At 38.1% G+C, this 20,259-nt stretch overlaps 1 protein-coding gene across 1 annotated transcript in view; it reads left to right on the top strand.

Moving 5' to 3' along the window:
* Positions 1 to 20,259, top strand: part of mccc2 (methylcrotonyl-CoA carboxylase subunit 2) — a 134,048-nt gene that overhangs the window by 104,361 nt on the left and 9,428 nt on the right. Inside the window, exons 13-16 of the mRNA XM_043707857.1 lie at positions 3,436 to 3,502; positions 4,546 to 4,702; positions 7,187 to 7,301; positions 9,712 to 9,797. Coding sequence (XP_043563792.1) covers positions 3,436 to 3,502; positions 4,546 to 4,702; positions 7,187 to 7,301; positions 9,712 to 9,797 — 425 coding nt within the window. The remainder of the gene's footprint in view (positions 1 to 3,435; positions 3,503 to 4,545; positions 4,703 to 7,186; positions 7,302 to 9,711; positions 9,798 to 20,259) is intronic.

Here is a 20,259-nt window from a genome sequence, read left to right as displayed (position 1 = left end):
ACCTGTGATTTAAATACCAATCTTGTCCCTCAGACACCAAAAGACAAATGGCACATATCATTTCCTGTTAAAAGTCTACAAGTTTGTTTTTGCTTTTTTGATACTTACAAAATAATGTTTTTGTCAGGACTGGTGTGAAAGATGCACTCAAGGAATTGGGGGGTTTGGAGTTTGCATTGGTCCCAGTTCTTCCAGGGAAGGGAACATGGTTGACTGGTGTCTAACTTCAAGCGGAGGAGGCTTTCTCCTCCCCGCAAAATTGAGGTCAGGGTGGGGAGTGGCCATTAATTGGTACTTAGTATTTAAGGGTGAGGGCAGGTAGTTTCTCTATGCCCACCTCCCTCAAAATTTAGAGCAGGTCAGAAGCGTAGAGGGAAGGACCCAGGGAAGTTTGAGGTTCCCCACTAGCAAACTCATGCTAGTGCAATTCTCTCTGTGTTCTAAAAATGTATGATACATTTGTGAAAGAACATTTTGTACACCTTAAGATGTAGAATCTATTTTACTGTTCATTTAATAAGCACTAACATTATAGCAGTGCACAGTTTAAACTTTCGTCATAGAACGACACAGCACAGAAGGACACTATTGTGCCAGTGCCATCTCTCTGACATAACAATCTAAGTGGTCACACTATTCTGTTCTGTTCCCATATCCCAGCAAATATTCCCCTTTAAATATTTACAAATTTCCTTTTGAAAGTTATTGCTGAATTTCTTCCAGCTCTCTCTGAGATAATTTCAAAGGTTATATTCTCATGTACTGTTCCTTCAGGGAAGATAAGGATGTGTAAAATACTTAAATCATAATTGACTTTCAGTCCAAACTCTATTTATTCGGGACAAAATAAATAACACTTATCAAAGTGCAGCAAATAATTGATCTCTCTTTATTAATTTTTCTTATTTCAGTTGACTTTTTCAGGGAATTTCTTCTGTTCACAGCATCAAGAGAGTTGACTTGAAGGAAATTTGACAGTATAAAGTAGTTCAATTTAAAATAAATTTGATCATAATTTTTCACAAAAGGTTATTGTTGTTGATGCTTTATATGTCTTCATTTCTGACCTTAAATAAAGATAACATTGTTCAATAGCTACCAAACTTTGTCTTTTGTATTTTCACAGTATTAGTCACCAGCTGTCATTTATACAGGAGTTACCACTTTTAACTGAATAAATGTGGACGATTCTTTGAAGTGGAAGATTGGAGTTCCATTAAATTTGAAGAAAGATGAAAAGTATCCGCTGTTCTCAGCAATAAGCCTGCAGGGTAGATTGAACGGTTTAGATCCTAAACAGCCTTTTATGCAATTTGGAATGTCTGAAGAAGCATCTTGAAATTGTTCCTCTGCCAATATTCCTCTTCAAATGTGAAAAATAGTAGTCGATGTATGTAGCCAGGGCAAGCATTGGAATAGATAGTGAGCTATCTATAAAACTGAAGCCAGAGAGTAACAATTAAGAGTAGTTGGTCAAATTATCAAAAGGTTGGAACTTGTGCAACAATTAGTGTGAGAACCATATCAAAATTTGGACTTGGAAATTGGGAGTGTGATTTTAAAAGTTGAGAGTTAACATATTGGGTGTAGCTCATAGAAATGGGAAGACTGAAGAATGACCTGAAAGAAGTCTTAAAGATTAATGGAAATGGTTTAATGCATTTGGTAGAAAGGATGCTTCCACTTATGAAGGAAACCAGAACTAAGGGCCATAACTATAAGACATTTGCTAATAAAGTATTAGAGTGATACTTCATATTTAACGTTGTTTGGCAAGTTTCAGTTTCCTTAACTTGAAAAAAAATATTTTTTTACAATCTTTAAAGTTTTGTGAAAATATCTGGAGTGGTTTGAAAAGATATCGTTTGAAGGTTCACTGTAGACATTTTTTTAAACATGTCTTCCTGTAAGTCACATGTCTGGTGATAGCCACTTGTTTTGCTGTAGACCCGTGCTGAGGCTGTTTTGAACAGTGGCTGGTGTGCAAAGTTGTTCTTATAAAGAAAAGAACAAGCTGATGAGTAAGAAATTTATAAGAACAAGTTGCCCAGCTGATTGCTCTCATTTTTGAACAGAAAATCCTCTTGTTGAGTTTGGGTGAAACCTGTTTATTTTGAAAGAATGATTGGATTTCCTGAGGGAGCTATATCTGCGAGAATTCAAAGACAGCCATGTATGATTTGTGACTTTACCACACCAGCTAAACAACAGAGCAGCAAACTCTGGGCCATTCTATTCTGTTGTCTTCAAGAATGACCCATTGGCTAAAGGATTTTTTTTCCCAGGAAGACAGTCTTTACAGAGAAATCTTTGTTTCTTGATTCCTGTTTTGAAGATATTTAGAGAGATAATTATACTTCTATATTACTGACTATATATATTAGCCAATTATTGCTTCTTTATTCAGTAAATTTTATTTTGATAATAAACCAATACTTTGTATTTATTAAGAAAGCTGGTTGTTAGATCTTGTTGTTTATAACCTGATATAGGTATGGCATTTAATTGATAACTTGGTAACTGGGAAAAAATGTTTTTATTCTGTGTTGTGATCTGTGGAGTAGTGGGACTAAAATGACAGTGCATTCCTCCAGACTTAATCATGACAGAAACTGATAATGAATTGAGGAGAAATGTCTTTAGAACAAAAACTTAATTAGCATCTTTATCCAATTAAACTTCCCAAGGCACTTCACTGGGCATTAACTGGAACATTATAAAGCATGATATGATACTGAGCCACCTAAGAATATAGTCAGTCAGATGACTAAAGGTTGGTTAAGGACACAAAGTTTAAGAATCATCTACTAAGAATTTACACTGAAAATATTTGAAGTGAAGATTATGTCACCGCAAGGAGTAATTTTAGCATAGATACAATTCAGATAAACACAAGTGAAAATGGAATAGAATATGTTAATGGGAGTTTGATGAAAAACAGTGTGGAAGGAAGCTTGTGTGAACCGAATGCACCATCATGGAGATGTTTCTGTGATGTAAATACTATGTTAAGTGCTTGGCTTTCAGTCAGTGCTTTGACCTTTTAACAGTACTACTCCAAAATATTCCACAGATCTTATAATATGTGCCTGTAGTATGATTTCAAAACCTGTGTTACCTATGAACAAAGTGCTAAAAGTAGGTCAACAGACAAAGCTAACTATCTTTAGCATGTTTTCAACAATCTACAGCTGCTGGGGGAGCCAGCAGCTGGAATATTGGAGGTTTTTAGTTGGTAAGCCAAAGGTTGAACCTCATATTCCAGAAAATCCTTGTGCTCTAATCTCTGCTGACTGTCTAATAAAATGGCATATGAACCTGTCTGACATCAGGGTTCTTTTATGTTGCAAATGTTTCTCCATTGTTAAGACTATGTAGGAACTCACTGTCTTGCTTAGGACTCCCAAGCCAATGTACTCTTTTATTTAATTACAGGGAACCCATTTTATTGAGCTGTGCTGTCAGAGGAACATCCCCCTAATATTTCTGCAGAACATAACAGGTAAGAAAGAAAAGGAGCATTTCTAGTCTATATTTTGGCAATGGCGTATCAAAATAAGACAATATCTGTTCATTCAGTTGTGGCCGCTATGAATTATATGCCTAACATGACAATGATAATGGTCTGACAAGAGATACAGATGCAATGATGAAAAACAGCTCAATAAAATATACCTCAAAGACAATAAAACTTTTCTATATCTTTGCAGTTTTATACTCTTCATAATCAATTGGCTTTTTTATTTCCAAAAATAAAAGGGACCTTTTGTAAAGTATATTTCTCAGCATCCTTTGCACGTCCCCTTAAAAGTTTAAATTGTAACATACCACTTGTAGATTTATCTCAAAATTGATATTTTACAAATTTCTTTATTGAGTCAGATGAAAGTAACTGAAATGGAGCATTTTATTTACCCCCAAACAAAATTACTATTTTATTGTTGCTAGAATGTTAATATTTATGCCTTTGTAGTAAGGTTTAAAATTAAGTAATTGTGTCTATTTTTTTCTCCATGTATCTCAAACTTGCAGCAGTCTGCTGTTGTCCATATGGTGTCAGTCATACTCCATAGACATCTCCTTGACATCGTCCAAAAACAAGATTTTTGCATATCACTGTTATCTGTCACCCTTCTTATGTTAATTAACAGCTACTGATGTATCCAACACTGTTGGAGTGCTAAGTCATCGATAATAAAATTCTGATCACTTTTAACAATGTTGTTATAGAGCATTTGGATATTAAATTTCTGCCACTTCAATAGTAGCACTTGCCTGAATGATGACACCATATCCTATAGCAACATGAATGTTGACTGAACATTAATGGACAAGCCTTAGAAATGAAGATAATTACAATAGACAAACTGTAAAATAAAAAAAAAGCTGCCATCAAAAGTTGTATTGACAGATATGTCAATTTTTGTTCTTTATCATATTGTGTAGTTTACTTCAATGACCTTAAAGATTTTTTTAGATTTATTGTTTGAGTGCTGACAGCTTGGTCAGTGAAGTCAAATTATGTTTTGCTTTCTAATCTATAAGGTTTCATGGTTGGTCGAGAATATGAAGCTGGTGGAATAGCTAAAGATGGGGCCAAAATGGTGACTGCAGTTGCATGTGCAAATGTTCCAAAAATTACTGTCATTGTTGGTGGTTCCTATGGTGCTGGAAACTATGGAATGTGTGGAAGAGCATACAGGCAAGTCAAATTAAACAAGACTACTTGTTCCTTTATGTAACATCCGATTAAGATAGAAATTAGAAATAGAAATGGGAAAGCTGGAAATACTTTGCATGTCAAACAGCATCTGTGAAGTGAAAGAATGAAGGGAAAAAGAACAGAAATGAGTAGAACAGAAATGCGGAGACATTTCTTCAGCCAGAGAGTGGTGGGCCTGTGGAATTCATTGCCACAGAGTGCAGTGGAGGCTGGGACGCTAAATGTCTTCAAGGCAGAAATTGATAAATTCCTGATGTCACAAGGAATTAAGGGCTACGGGGAGAATGCAGGTAAGTGGAGTTGAAATGCCCATCAGCCATGATTGAATGGCGGAGTGGACTCGATGGGCCGAATGGCCTTACTTCCACTCCTATGTCTTATGGTCTTATGGAAAGTAGATTTTAAGCGAGTGAAAATGAGAAAAGGAACAAAAGGAATGGCTGTGATGGGGGGGGGGGTGGTGGTGGAGGGGAAGATGCCGGGTTGAATGCCAAAATCATTGTTTGTGCAAAATCAAGGGGACTTATTATGGAGCAAGTCAAGAAACAAAAGAAATGTGCCCAGTGGAGGTGTGAGTGGTAAATTGTGAATAGCTTCCTGTTTTTCTTACCTTTGCCTGTAAGAGATCATTTTGATTTTTAAAATTTCCTCCTTTATACAGACCAGTAAAAATTTCTACAATTTTTTTTGTCTCACACTAGTTTTCTCTATAATCCCGTTTTTCTCAATCAATTTCTTAGCCATCCTCTGCTGGTATCGAAACTCTCCCAATCATAGAATCATAGAGATATACAGCACAGAAACAGATTGATGCTGACCAGATATCCTAAATTAATCCAAACAGCATCTGGCACATATCCCTCTAAACCCTTCCTATTCTTCTACCCATCCAGATGCCTTTTAAATGTTCTAATTGTACCAGCTTCCACCACTTCCTCTGGCAGTTCATTCCATATACATGTGCCACCCTCTATGTGAAAATGCTGCCCCTTAGATCCTTTTAAATCTATCCCCTCTCACTTAAACCTATGCCCTCTAGTTTTGGGCTTCCCTCCCCTGGGAAAAGATCTTGATTATTCGCCCTATCCATCCTGCTCATGATTTCATAAACCTCTATAAGGTCACCCTCAGCCTTCGACGCTCCAGGGAAAAAGGCCCAGTCTAGACAGTCTCTTCCGATAACCCAAACCCTCCAATACTGGCAACATCCTTGTAAATCTTTTCTGAACCCTTTCAAGTTTCGCAACATCTTTCCTATAGCAGGAAGACCAGAATCAAATGCAGTTTCCAAAAGTGGCCGAACCGTTGTCCTGTACAGCTGCAACATGACCACCCAACTGCTATACTCAATGCACTGACCAATAAGTGCAAGTTTTCCAAACGCTGCCTTCACTACCCTGTCTACTGCAACTTCAGTTTCAAGGAATTATAAATCTGCATCCAAGGTCTCTCTGTTCAGCAACACTCCCCAGGATCTTTACCATTAAGTGTATAAGTTCTCCTTAGCACAGTACTATCTCCAGCAGCATTATAAACCTTTTCCTTTAATCTAATACTGTCTTTAACTTGTTAGGCATTTAGACTGCCTTTTCAATGTATTTTGTTTGTTAATGGATTGCATATTACTTGTGATTAATGAATTATCATGCTATTAATTTGGTACAAAATCCTGTATCTGCTTTGATAATGATGATTGGGTGTGAATAATTGATGCAGCTATAACATTTCATAAGTGGAACATTCTAAAGCATGAAGGAGAAAAAGCTACTGAAAAATCATGTTCACTGTCAATCTAATTTATTGATTATACCAATAACTAAATTGGCCAAACCTTGGGTTGGTATGTTAACATTCAGTAAAATGAGCCAAATCTGTGATTGGTTTTTGCAAGACTGCCCAAGAGCAATTCCTATTTTATGGGACGAGTAATTGAATTGCTGCTTACCAGCTGGAAACAGATGTTTAACTAAGCACAACAGTGTCATGCCAATTAAGATAATTGCAAAAACATTTGAATTATAAATGTAATGAGGTTAATTTAATACAGCAGTAAATGGCATTCATACAGAGTACAATATTGCTACATTTCTCTGCCTAATATTAAAATCATAGCAAACCTCTAAACAACTGAAGGTTAAAATAAAGGTTTAAATTTTGAGTGGAGTCTTTTTAGCAAAGGGGCTCTACCCAATATGTGGACTTGTCTTTCCTCATTCAGACACAATATTTATTGTTTTAATTCAGATTTCCACCATTGATAGTTTGGACTTGAGATGAAAATACTGCATTTTATTTATTTTTAAAGTTTCTTCAAATAAGACAGTTTTATAAACTGAAGTGTTCAAACTTGAAAAATTCTGCCTTTTGAAATCTAGAGGGTTTTGTGAGTAGTGGGGGAGATATTTCTTTGTTGTATTTATTAATAGATATGATTAAAATTTGGTTTTCTGTTTTTCCTATCAGCCCAAGGTTCCTGTACATGTGGCCAAATGCACGCATCTCTGTGATGGGGGGTGAGCAAGCTGCTACTGTTTTAGCTACAATTACAAAGGACCAAAGGGCAAGGGAAGGAAAAGAGGTGAGTATTAAAGTATGTGAGGCACCATAGAGCCAAGACAGGTTAGGTTGGGTTTCGAGGAATTAAAACAGAAATGACAGTACTAATGCCATTCAGGTTATTTTCCACGAGGTAATTTTACCTTATTAAAAAAACTACTGGGCTTGGAGTAAGTATTATACCCTATTGTGGAAATAAAACCTTAACCATACAGGAGCAGTTTGTTTTCTCAGTCTAGATGCTGATTTTACAAGTATAATTGGCTGTAACAGTCAAATATTCTGTCTACTCTGCATAAATTGAGAACCATTAATTGGGTTGTTAGATTGAAATAAAGTTTAAAAGCAGTCTTCTCTGTCCTAACATCCCTATTATTGGAAATCTGCCTCGAACTGTTATAAAATTTATCTTCTCAATTCTTGCAGCATGCCTGAATGAAATCTTGAAACTAATATTAATGAATATATGTGAATATGTACTCATGTTGTTTTGAAAAATGTATCCCATTTTATACCTTATGAAACCACTCGGCAGGTGCAACAAGTAATTAGGAAAGGAAATGAATGTTGGCCTTCATTACAGTTGGATTTGAGTACAGGAGTAGGGTTGCTTCACTGCAGTTATACGGGGCCTTGGTATGACCACATCTGGAGTATTGTTTGCAGTTTTGGTCTTGCTACCTAAGAGAGAATATACTTGCCATAGAAGGAATGCAGCAGAGGTTCATTGGGCTGATACCAGAATGAGAGGGGATCTGATTTAAATGTATGAAATTCTAATAGAGCTCGACAGACTACATGCAGGGAGAATGTTTCCCCTGGCTGGAGAATCTTGAACCAGGGGACTCTATTCTTGGATTCAGAGTAGACCATTTAGGACTGAGATGAGGAAATGTTTCTTCACTCAAAAGGTAGCAGACTGTGGAACTCTGTCCAACAGAAGGCTGTTGTACAGAGGCCAAGCCACTGAATATATTCAAAAAAGACATTAATCATTTTTTAGCTGATAAAGGTGTCAGGGGTATAGAGAGAAAGCGGAAACATGGTATTGAGTTAGAGAACCAGCCATGATCATACTGAATGGCTGAGCAGGCTTGAGAGACCAAGTGTCCTAATCCTACTCCTAGTTGTTAAATAGCAGTTGGGAACTATATGAGAGAAACAAAACCTCCTGGAAAGTAGAAATTGGAAATTTAACTTCACTTCAAGAGCTCCTCATTAATACTGAATACACAATCCTGAGTTGGAAATATGTCACCATTTCTCCAGAGTTCAAATTTCCAGAAACTGCAGTATTTTGCTTTTGCTGAACTCAAAACATTGTTTCTCTCTCCACTGATGGAGATTTCACCATTCCTACACTTCATTTAGATTTCACCATTCCCACACTGGCGGGGTCAAAATCCTTGATCTCCCTCCCTCACAGCGTTGTGGGTGGAACAACACAAAATAGATAGCAGCAGTTCAAGAATACAGCTCACCACTACCATCTCAAGAGCAAATAGAGATGGGTATCAAATACTAGCCCAGCCTGCAAAGTCCACATTCCCTAAATGAATCGAAATGAAATGGAAATGTACATTAATCAATCTATCCAGTTCACATCATGAAGCAATATAATACAATTAAGTAATTGCCTACAGTTTTATCTCACTTTTAACATTGTCCACAATGCAGTTGATAATTTGTTTTTGAAGTAATTTATTTGAAGACCAATATGGCATCCAGGTTACACACAGCACACTAAAGCACAATGAGATGAATCTCCACACCACAGGTTTTAGTGTAAATTGAAGGAATATGTGATGGGTATGATGCTGAACCATCTATTTATTCTTCTTTGAAATGTACTGTGTGATATTTATCTAACATCCAAATATTTCACCCAAAAGAAAATTGGGAAAACTGGAACCATTGGGCTCAATCTTCAGCATTTGCCGCTATTGCGGGCCATAATGGCACTGCAGATTCGCTGGAATCTGGAACCTGCAGTTCACTAAACGGAACTCTGTGCTGATGGCCTTGCTGACCGCTGTCAGTGTGTAAACTTGAACTATTTTCCCAGTACTTCCTGTTCCTACTACTGCCCACATTATGAAAGATCGTCACCGTAAAATGTTAACTCTGTTCCTTGGTTCACAGGCACTGCCTATCGGACTACGTTTTGCTAGCATTTTCTCTATTTCTTCCAAATTTCCAGCACGTACGATATTTTGCTTTCTGCTGAGAGGCTTGAGGACTACTAGATAAGTTTCCAGTGCTTATTAATCAATAGTACCCGAAAGTTAGGAATGCTGTTTACTTGATTGAATTCAACATTATTGAATGAAGTTAAGAAATCAGGCAGCCACAACTGCTGCTAGCATTTATTTTACTGCACTAAGTATCTTAATGTGCTAATTGGTTCAGTGTTTCTGTACTTTTCCTTGCAGTTCTCTGCAGAAGATGAAGCAGCTTTAAAGGAACCAATCATCAGGAGATTTGAAGAAGAAGGCAGTCCATACTACTCTAGTGCCAGGTACAAAACCAGTAAAATTACTGCATGCTTTAAATAGACAAGATCAAATAAGATTCCTCCATCAACTACTTTTGTATTGATAATACACAATTATTGTTTATTTAAATAAACACTGCGACAAGCAAAGTGCTTGATTAGTACCCACTCACCCACTGAACACTTGTTCCTTCCGTCAGTTAAATAAAGTCGCAGCAGTGTGTCTCATCTACATGATACACTGCAGCAACTTGCCAAATCACATTTGACAGCGCCATCCAAACCTGTGACCTCTACCACCTTGGACAGCAAGGGTAGCAGTTGGATGCAAACAGCATGTCGCCTCTTGTACCATCCTGACTTGGCATTATGTTGTCTGTCTTTGCTGCTGGATCAAAATCATGGTATGCACTTGCTCACAGTAGAAAGTGAGGGCTGGAGATCACAGCCAAATAGTATGGTGCTGAAAAAGCACAGCTGGTCAGACAGTGTCTGAGAAGCAGGAGAATCAGCGTTTGGGGCATAAGCACTTCCTGATGAAGGGCTTATGCCGGAACCGTTGATTCTCCTGCTCCTCTGACTCTGCCTGACCAGCTGTGCTTTTCCAGCACCACACTCTTTGATTTGCTAACAGTATTATGGGTATACCTATGTCATACGTTTCAACCATAATGTTTTAAGAACACAGCTCACCATCTCCTCACAGACATCCAGAAATGGATAATAATTGTTGGCCTTGCTAGCAATGTCAAAATATATTTTAAAAATTAATGATTGCCATACTGTGCAATTGGCAGTGTTACAGCAGTTATTTGTCTATGGGCATTATGTATAACATTAATAATGGTAAATCTACTGCAATCCTTATAATTTCACTACTGTTTACAAAACAGCACACAAGACACTGAGCAAAATAAATTAAACTTGTTCATTTGAAACATGCCAAAAAATACAGTGAAGCTTCATATTTTCACAGTTTGTCTGACAAGATAATAGTTATCCAATGTAACAGATGAATCAAATTTATTACTTAATTTCAGTTATGTCTACTAATAAGCTTAGGATCCTACTGATTTGTATGATTCTCCTATCAGTGGTGGCTTCACTTTAGTATATCAGACTTCATGACATGAGGATTTGAATTCAGAAATAGTGACGTTACTGCAATTACATAGGGCTTTAGTGAGACCACATCTGAAATACTGCATGCTGTTTTAGTTTTCCTGCTGATGCTTTCAACTTTAACATAGGTGCTTGTCTCAACTTTCTCAATCTATCAGAAAGGTAGTATATTCCTGGAGTGTGTCTGGGTTTGTTTCCTACAGCAATATGTCCTGGATGCAGCAAGGGACAAGGAATATTGAAATAAAAATATCCAAATTTTTATGGATAATGAGCCAAATTTAATTAACAACCTAATTGTGCATGAACATTTACCAAATAATGATCATAACATGATTGAATTCAATGTAGCCATTTGAAAGCGAAAATTGATTACTCGAGTTTTAGGTTTAAGTAAGGCCAACTTTAACGAGCTGAGACAGAGACTACAGTAAACTGGGAAAATCCACTTGTGGGTAAATTTAGTGGAGGATGCTTAAAGAAATGCAATAGAAAACTAGTTTATACAAGGGCCACAAAGCAGCTTATAAGAGTTACTAAAAGGATTATGAAAGGAAACTTGCCAGAGAAATCAAAATCAATAAGTAAAAAATGTATCGTTATATAAAGGGTAAGCGGATGTTTAAAAGCAATGTTGGTCACTAAAGACTGATATTGTCAATGACTATGGGGAAATGGCAGGCATATTGAATAATTATCGTGCCTCAGTATTTACAGCAGAAAAGGAAGATAGCTTGCTGGAAGTCCTGAGGAAATTAATAGTGAATTGGGAACAGAGACTGAATAAAATTAATATAAGTAATGTGGAAATTAATGAAATTAAAGAGTGACAAATACCCAGGACCTGACTGTTTCCATCTGAGGGTGAAAATGGTAGTAGGGCAGCACATTGTAGACACCTTATGTTTAGGTGTTCTCTTGATACAGGAGTCATCCTTTGGTTGAAAAATTGCATGTCATTTTTTTTTTTTAAGAAGAGGGAAAGAAGAAAACCACGGAATTACAGACCTGTTATCCTAACATCTGTGGTGGGGAAATTGTTAGAGTCTATAATCAAGGATAGGGTAACTGTACACCCTGAATATTTTTGGTTCATCAGGGAGAGCCAGAATGGATTCATGACAGGTCATGCCTGACAAATTTCATTAAAAGGTTTGAAGAGGTGACTAAGGTAGTGGACAGCGAGTTTCTCTAGATATTATTTATATGGACTTCCAGAAGGCATTTGATGAAGTCCTGCATAACAGACTGTTAACTAAAGTAGAAGCCCATTGAAGTGAGGGCAAATTACTGACATGGCTGAGAAATTGGTTGAGTGGCAGGAAACAGAAGTAGGGTTAATGAGTAGCTACTTAAATTGGCAGAATGTGATCAGTGGTGTCCCATAAGGATCCGTTAGGGCCTCAATAATTCACATTATTTATTAGCGACTTGGATAATGGCATGGAAAGTCATATCCAAAATTTGACGTTGTAAATAGTGTAGATGATAGCATAAAATTACAAAGGGATATGAATAGACTGGGTAAAACAGTGGCGGATGGAGTTCAATGTAAACAAGTGTGAGGTAATCATTGAAAAAGGATAGATCCGGGTACTTTGTACATGGTATGAAATTAAATGTAATGGATCTCCGAAGATACTTGGGATTCACACGCCTGAGTTTTTAAAGTATCATGAACAGGTGCAGATAAAAATCAAGACAACTAATGGAATCCTGACTTTTATATCTAGAGAATAGAAGTACAAGGAAGTAATTCAATCATGCTAAATTTATGCTGCAGTTATACAAAACCCTGGTTAAACTGTGAGCAGAGCTGTGCGCATCACTTTAGGAGGGATACATTAGCATTGGAGGGAATATAATGTGGGTTTACAAGAACGATATCTGGACTTCAGGGATTGTTATGAGGGGAGATTACACAAATTAGGCCTGCATTCTCTGGAATTTATAAGATTAAAGAGTGATCAGATGGAAGTCTTCAAAATATTAACAGGAAAAGGCAGGATAGATAAATATAAATAATTTCTTCTGTTTGGGGATTCTCGAATAAGGGCCAGACTGTTCAGGAGAGATGTAAGGAATCGCTACTATACAGAAGGATTGTTAGATGTTTGGAACTCGACAAATACTTGGATGCTGGTTCACTTATTAATTTTAAATCTGAGATAAATCATTTTTTTTGTTAAACAATGGTATTAATGAATATGGGCTAAAGGCAAGTGTATGGAATTAGGTGACAGGTCAGCCATGATCTCATCGGCTGGTGGAACGAGCTTAGAGAGACTGACTGGTCTCTTCCTGTTCTTATGTCCCTATGAAAGGATAAACTTTCTATAGAGGGCATGCAATGGAAGTTCACTTAGCTAATACTGTGACTGTCCTATGCGGACAGATTTATTTGACTGAGACTGAATTCACGAGAGTTTAGAAGATGAAAAGGGATCTGATCGAAATACACACAATTTTCAAACGGTTGGACAGAAAGGATGAAGGGAAGATGCTTTCCCTGGTTGGGGAGTCAAAAAGCACAGAATGCAGAGAAAAAGTTTATTCACTCAAAAGTTAGTAAATTTGTAAAATTCTGTACCACAGGAAGCTGTGGAAGTCAAGTCACTGAACATTTTCAAGAAAGAGGTAAATTTTTAAATGTTTTAAAGGCATCAAGTAGGTGGGGAGAAGGTGGGAATATGACAATGAGATAGAAAATGAGCCGTGATTGTAATGAACAGCAGGAGAGGTTTGGAGGGTTGAATGCTCCTAGTTTCTATGTATTTGTATCTTTATGGTTCATGACAGAGCAAGCGAACATGCTTTGCCAGCTTCTGTCAGCGCTTAGAATGGAAATTATTTGTTGCAACCAAAAATATTTAGTTGATTTAATCAACCACGGCCTCCTTTCAAGCATTATTGCTAAAGATTTGTTTATTGTACAAAAAAGTGACAATTGGTTTCAACAATAGATTGGGTACCTGTCATCTGTGGATAGTTGATCCTGTGTTCTTAACTCAATGCACTTAATATTGCTTTGTGTACTTTTTGTTGTAGGATGGTTAAGCTTATAAATAAAACCGAAATCTGCCTCGTATGTTCTCTTCACCAATTCCATTTTAGTCTGCAATAGAGGAGTGATTAGAGAAATTAGAGAACAAAATCCTTTCATGGTAAATTGTAAATTCTATTATTGCTTAGCTTTTTGATTATTCACAAATGGAACCCAGATGGACTGTGTAGTTGTTTTTGTCCTCGCCACCAATAAAGTCTATGCATAGACAGACAGATAAAAAGAGCACAGCAGATCAGGCAGCATCTGAGGAGAAGGAGAGTTGATGTTTTCCTCCTGATGAAAGGCTCATGCCCGAAACCTCAACTGTCCTGCTTCTCTGGTGCTGCCTGACCTGCTGTGCTTTTCCAGCACCACACGTTTCGACTCTGACTCTCAAGCATCTGCGGTCCTCACTTTCTCCCAGATAAAAAGAGTTGAGTTGATTGGTTAGAGTTTATGAAGTTTGTGTTGGCAGTCTGTCAGTATTTGCTGTCATACCCATCTGAAACTGTCAAGAACATTCGACTGTAAAGCATGTGAAGATAAGGGCAAAGATTCTGAACTTGCCATTAGCAATACATGCTGTGTGTGTTTACCCCAAACCAAACTAGCAATAACTGAAATGGTTGATAGTTTCAACATTCCTGCTTCAATATCGATTCTGGAAACCCCATGAGTAACACCTTGCAAAACTGGATTTTAACACCCAGGTGACTACTGAAATCTGATGACCCTGAAATAAAAGTTCAATACCTGTAAATAATCAGAGATTGGCGTTAAGTTTTAATCAATAGATATTTAATGTAATAATTTTTTTAAAATGTTAGCAATATTTTAACTTTTACAGTCACGCAATATATATATTCCAGTTTTTAATTTGCTCCATTTAAAATTTTTAAGAGTGATGTTATTTCATAACTTTATTTCCTGGTTTGTAGGTTGCTTGTGCAGCCTGCTAACTGGTAATTGTGGCCTCAAGCTGAGAATGCCCTACAAAGAATCCTACAATCAGTTGAGTACTACTGTATTTTGACTGAGTTAAAGTTTTTGTCAGAGCAATTCTTAGATCTCTCAGAAAGGCTTGTGTAGGGGTCAACAGCAAATTGCCTTACATTCCTTTCATTTCCAGCTGAAATACAGTTTCCTTTCCCTTAACATGTTGTCATGGGTAAAATCTTTGGGAAGTTTCTACTCCATGTTTGCAGGCCCACTGGTGGCTTAGCAGGCCTATCCAGTGACCAACAAAGTTTTCCACAGCAGGTGCATAAAGGCCTTGCTGCTACTGGGTACAATTACAATCACCCTTCTCCTTTTTGCACTGGTGCTTTGGTCAGTCTCAAATGTCTCTTTGGCATCTCTAGGCATCACGATGCATGGCCTTTGCTTCCCACTGGCAGTGGTCATTATGGTAGGTATTGCTTGCCATGTTTGCATGGGGCTCCTCTGTTCCATTTACCAATGGACTGCTCTCTGTACAACACAGTCTTGGGCTGGTAATTGCTGGTCATCCATGCAATGGATAACTGGCAATTACCATCCATCCATGCCACCCTAACGCAATTGGCTTTGCAGGAGGATGGCCATAATGCCGGTGATGTTGACTGTTTCGAGGGGTTCAATATTTGTAATTTGGCCTTGCCAGCAGATCTTAGGGATGCTACGTAGGTAACACAAGCGGAGGCTTCAAAAGGTATACATGTCTGCGATATAGGATCCATGTCATAATACAATACAGAAGGTTGGTGAGGACAATGCTTTTGCACACTTGAGTTCGGCCTGTGTTCTACAACTGATTCCTGCATGCCCGTTTATAGAGATGGCCAAAACGCAGATTGGTTTTGAAAGACTAATATCCACTTTCTTGGCTGTGGTTGCATCAAACGAGATGACACTTCTGAAAAAGCTAAATTGCTTGACAGCATTCTGCTGAATTCCCTCAATTGATCACAAGTGCTTAGTGATCAATAATCATCTTGGGCGCAGGTTGGTGCAGAATGCCAGCTTTCTTTAAACTGATTTTGAGCCTGAAGGTTTTGGAAAAACATGTTTTTACCTGTTGCAGGTCTGAGTGACTATGCTTAGGATAGTGCTGCATTCAGCAAAAAAGTTCATAGATAGGTTTTTCTATATCTTTGCGTGAGCTTGAAGACACCTGAGATTGAAAAGACTTCCATCAGGCCAGAAACGTATAAAACCTTCTGTTGTCCGCTGCCACATCATGCTGAAGAAGATTACGGGTAAACTTGGGTCAGCTTATATCCCTGCTCAATGCCATTGCAGATTCTGAAACAGTTTAGGAGATTGCTCTTGTGCTTGACTTGTCCATACTGAATTTCATGAAGCTGCTTTGCCACAGACTTGGAACCTTAATGGGCAACCAAGATCTTAAAGATTTTGTAAGTCCATTTCTGCTCACAGCATTGAATGCCTTAGAGGTTTTACAAAGGTGATACAGGCGTTTGTTTTGCTGACAGTGTTTTTCTTGTATTTGAGTGCAAGGGCCTTTCTTTGCTCTGAAATCGTGCTGTGGCAGGTGGTGAGAAGAGAGAAACAAAAGAGAAAAACATACTTGACTTCATCCTAACTGATCTGATTGCTGCCACAGTCCTTGTGCAGGCAAAGTCTCACCTTTAGATTGAGAATGCTCTCAATTATATTGTGTGGCATTATCATCTTACTAAATGGAATAGACATCAAATAGACCTAACAACAACAAGACTGGCATCCATGAAGTGCCATGGATTATCAGCAGTAGTCGAATTATATACAAATACAAGCTAGAATGTCATGGATGGCATACCCCCAACTCTGCCATTGCCATGAAGCCAGGAGATCATTATGGAGTATTGTTCTCTCATTCCATCTTCAGGATTTTTCTTCTTTCTCTACTTATTAATGTGAGGCTGAGAATTTGCATTTTCTTCTTTTTTTGTAGTTTGGCAATAGTAGGAAATGCCTCTAACAGCAACAAGTGAGTTGGGTGGTGGGTAGATAAGCAATATTCTCTCTAAGTTGTGTGTATGTTGCGACTTCAAGCTTTTGCATGTGGTGATATGTTTCCAAGTTAGAATAGTGAATAGAGAGGAACTTGTAGGTGGTAGCCTAATATAACTGCCGCTATTGTCCTTCTGAATTATAGTGGTCATTGGTTTGGAAAATGATGGTCATTGCCTGTCATTTGTGTAGCATGAATCTTACTTGCCACTGTTAGTCCAGTCCTGGGTATTACCTAGATCTTGCTGCATTTGGACATACACTACTTTGGTATCTGGTTTGTTATGCAATCATCAACAAACATCCCCACTTGTGACCTTATGATGGAGGGAAGCTTATTGATAAGCAGCTGCAGATGGTTGGATCTAGGACATAATCCTAAAGAACTCATACAGAGATGTCCTGAAGCTGAGGTGACTGGCCACCCAGAACCACCACCATCTTCCTTTGTGCCAGTGCAGAGATTTCTTGCTGATTCCCATTGATTTTTGCTTGGGCTCCTCGAAGCCTTATTTGGTCAAGTGCAGCTGTGATGTTAAGGGCAGTCACCTTTGTTTCACCTCTCAAATTCATTTCCTTTGTTCATATTTGAACCAAGTATATAATGAGTAGCCCTGGCAGAACACACACTTGGCGTCAGTGAGCAGGTTGTTGCTAATCAAGTGCTGCGTGATAACATTGTTGATGACAATTTGTATCATTTTACTGATGACTGAGAATAAATTAATGGGGGTAGTATTTTGGATTAGCTGCATTACTGTTTAACTAGAGTAATTAGTTCTGTACATCAGGAGCAGCTCATTGCATTTAACTGTTTATCCAATAAAATTAAGATCCTTAATGTACTTAAATAGCTAGTCAATGCAGTGTAGTCGTACTTTGTAAAACAGATGGACATATGGCCTGTGCTGTCCTGCTTCAAGTTGATCTTATCAATTAAACTACTTGTTAAGTATGATCCTAAATTTATGAAGTAATGGGTGCTTGCAGTGATTGCAAGTAAGAATCTAATTCAGATGGGATTTAAATTACATAAGCTGCAAGAATGAAAGAATTTATAGCTCTTTGCTGAATGGGAAGATTGAATTATTGCATTGAAATTGAATCTGTTATGTTTCATATTATGTAGGCAAGATTCATGTGAATGGCTTTGGTGACTGATTTTGCAGATGGTGATCTTTGCCAGTCAAATGCATGACCTGTCATGTGGGAAATCATGGATGCGGCTAGTGTCCCAGATGGCCCCACGTGTGGGAAGTGCTCCCAGCTGAAGAAACTTGAACTCTGTGTTTCAGAGTTCAAGTGGTATTTGGTGACGCTGTGGCATATCTCTGAGGCTGAGAGTTATATGGATAGCATGTTTAGAGGTGTGATCATATTGCAGCTCAAGGGACTGGAAAAAAGAAGGGAATGCATGACCACCAGTCAATCAAAGAAAATCAGGCAGGAAATGCTGTTTGGAGGAATTTTAACTAGCTTGGTGGGAGGCAATACAGAGTATTAGTTCTGAGGAAGGGTCACTCAACCTGAAACATTAACACTGATTTCTCTCCATAGGTGCTGCCAGACATGCTGAGCTTTTCCAGCAATTTCACAGAGTATTAGTACAATAGGGACACGGCATACTTAAGTAAATGAACCAAGGCAGAGCTAGTTTAGCCATGTTTGGAGGGCGCAAAGGAAGGTTGAATGTCCTTACCTTTAATGCCAGGACTATTATAGTTATGACATGAGTTTGGGGTGTGGTTGACACATAGAGTTGGGTTGCTGCCTCTCAGAGACATGCTTGAAGGAGAGGCAGGACTTGCAACTCAACATTTTGGGAAATAGGATCTTCAGGCAGGAGAGGGTTGGTAGTGTCACATTATTAATTAAGGGGTCAGTTATTTCAGTAAAGAGGGAATCTTGGAATAGTCTTCAAAAGAGGCTTTGTGGCCAGAGTTTAGAAATAACGAGGGGCACATTGTTGTGAATGTAGGTACAGGTTTAGGAAGAGGGACTGTGAGAATCTTGAACAGTTTGACATATGGAGTGAGGAAGTATTCGAGGTTTTGGCAGGCTTAAAAATGGACACCTTTCCAAGTCTAGATGAGTTGTGTCCCAGGCTGCTGTGGGAGACAAGGGAGGAAATCATAGGACTCTGACGCAAATCTTTATTTTGTCTCTGGCCACAGGAATTGCTGGAGGACGGATAATGTGGTTCCACTTTCAAGAAGGGTGATAAAGATAAAATAGACATAAACCTGGCAATTACAGAAGTGAGTTTCACATCAGCGGTTGAAAAACGATTGAAGAAAATTCAGAAGCAGATAATTAATCTCCATTTGGAGAAGCAAGATTTTATCAGGAGTAGTCAACATGGCTTTGTCAGAGAGAGGTCATGCCTGACCAATTTGATTGAATTTTTTTTGAGAAAGTGACCAAGTGTATAGATGAGGATAGTGCAGTTGGTGTAGTTGATATGGATTTCAACAAGCCTTTTACAAGTGCCACATGGTAGACTGATAAATAAGGTAAAGCACATGGGATCCAGAGTAAATTGGCAAATTGGGTCTGAAATTGACTTAGTGGAAGGAGAGAGAGGGTGGTGGTACAAAGAATAAAGCACAGGACAAGTTCCCATCAGCCCACCAAGACTGCACTGACATATGATGATAAAAATATCTTGTCTCTCTCTGGTGTCTCTATCCTTTTGTTCCTTGCCTATTCAAATTTCTGAAAAGATGCCTCTTAAACATTGCTGTAGCCTCCACCAGCTCTTCTGGCAATGCATTCCAGGCACTTAACGCCCTCTATATAATAAAAATCTGTCTCTCAAATCAGCTTTAAACTTACCCCTTTTGCCTTAAACCTATATCTCCTTTTAATTGACATTTCTACCTAGGAAATAAACTGACTATCCATTCTATCCATGCCTCTCATAATTTTTTAAGCTTCCATCAGGTCACCCCTCATCCTTCAATTTTCAAGTGATAACAAACCAATTTTTACCAGTCTCTCCTCATAGTACCCTCCAAACCATCAACATCCTGGTAAACCATTTCTGTACCCCCTCCACATCCTTCTGATGGTGTGATAACTAGAACTAAATACAAATTCCAAATGTGACCTAACTAAAGTTCTACACAGCTGCAAATGATTTGCTAATTTTTAAAACCTATGCCCCAACTGATGAAAGCATGCCTTCTTTACCACCTTATCCACTTGTGTTGCCATTATCAGGGAACTGTGGACCAGTACATCTAGATCCCTTTGAATGATAATGCTACTAGGGTTTCTGCCATTTATTGCATATTACTGCCTGAGTAAACGCCATCTACCATT

This window comes from Chiloscyllium plagiosum, chromosome 2 (genome assembly GCF_004010195.1).
Source record: "Chiloscyllium plagiosum isolate BGI_BamShark_2017 chromosome 2, ASM401019v2, whole genome shotgun sequence".
In the NCBI taxonomy this organism is placed as follows: domain Eukaryota; kingdom Metazoa; phylum Chordata; class Chondrichthyes; order Orectolobiformes; family Hemiscylliidae; genus Chiloscyllium; species Chiloscyllium plagiosum.
Note: the sequence above shows the minus strand (reverse complement) of the source record. Positions and strands in the feature narration are given on the sequence as shown.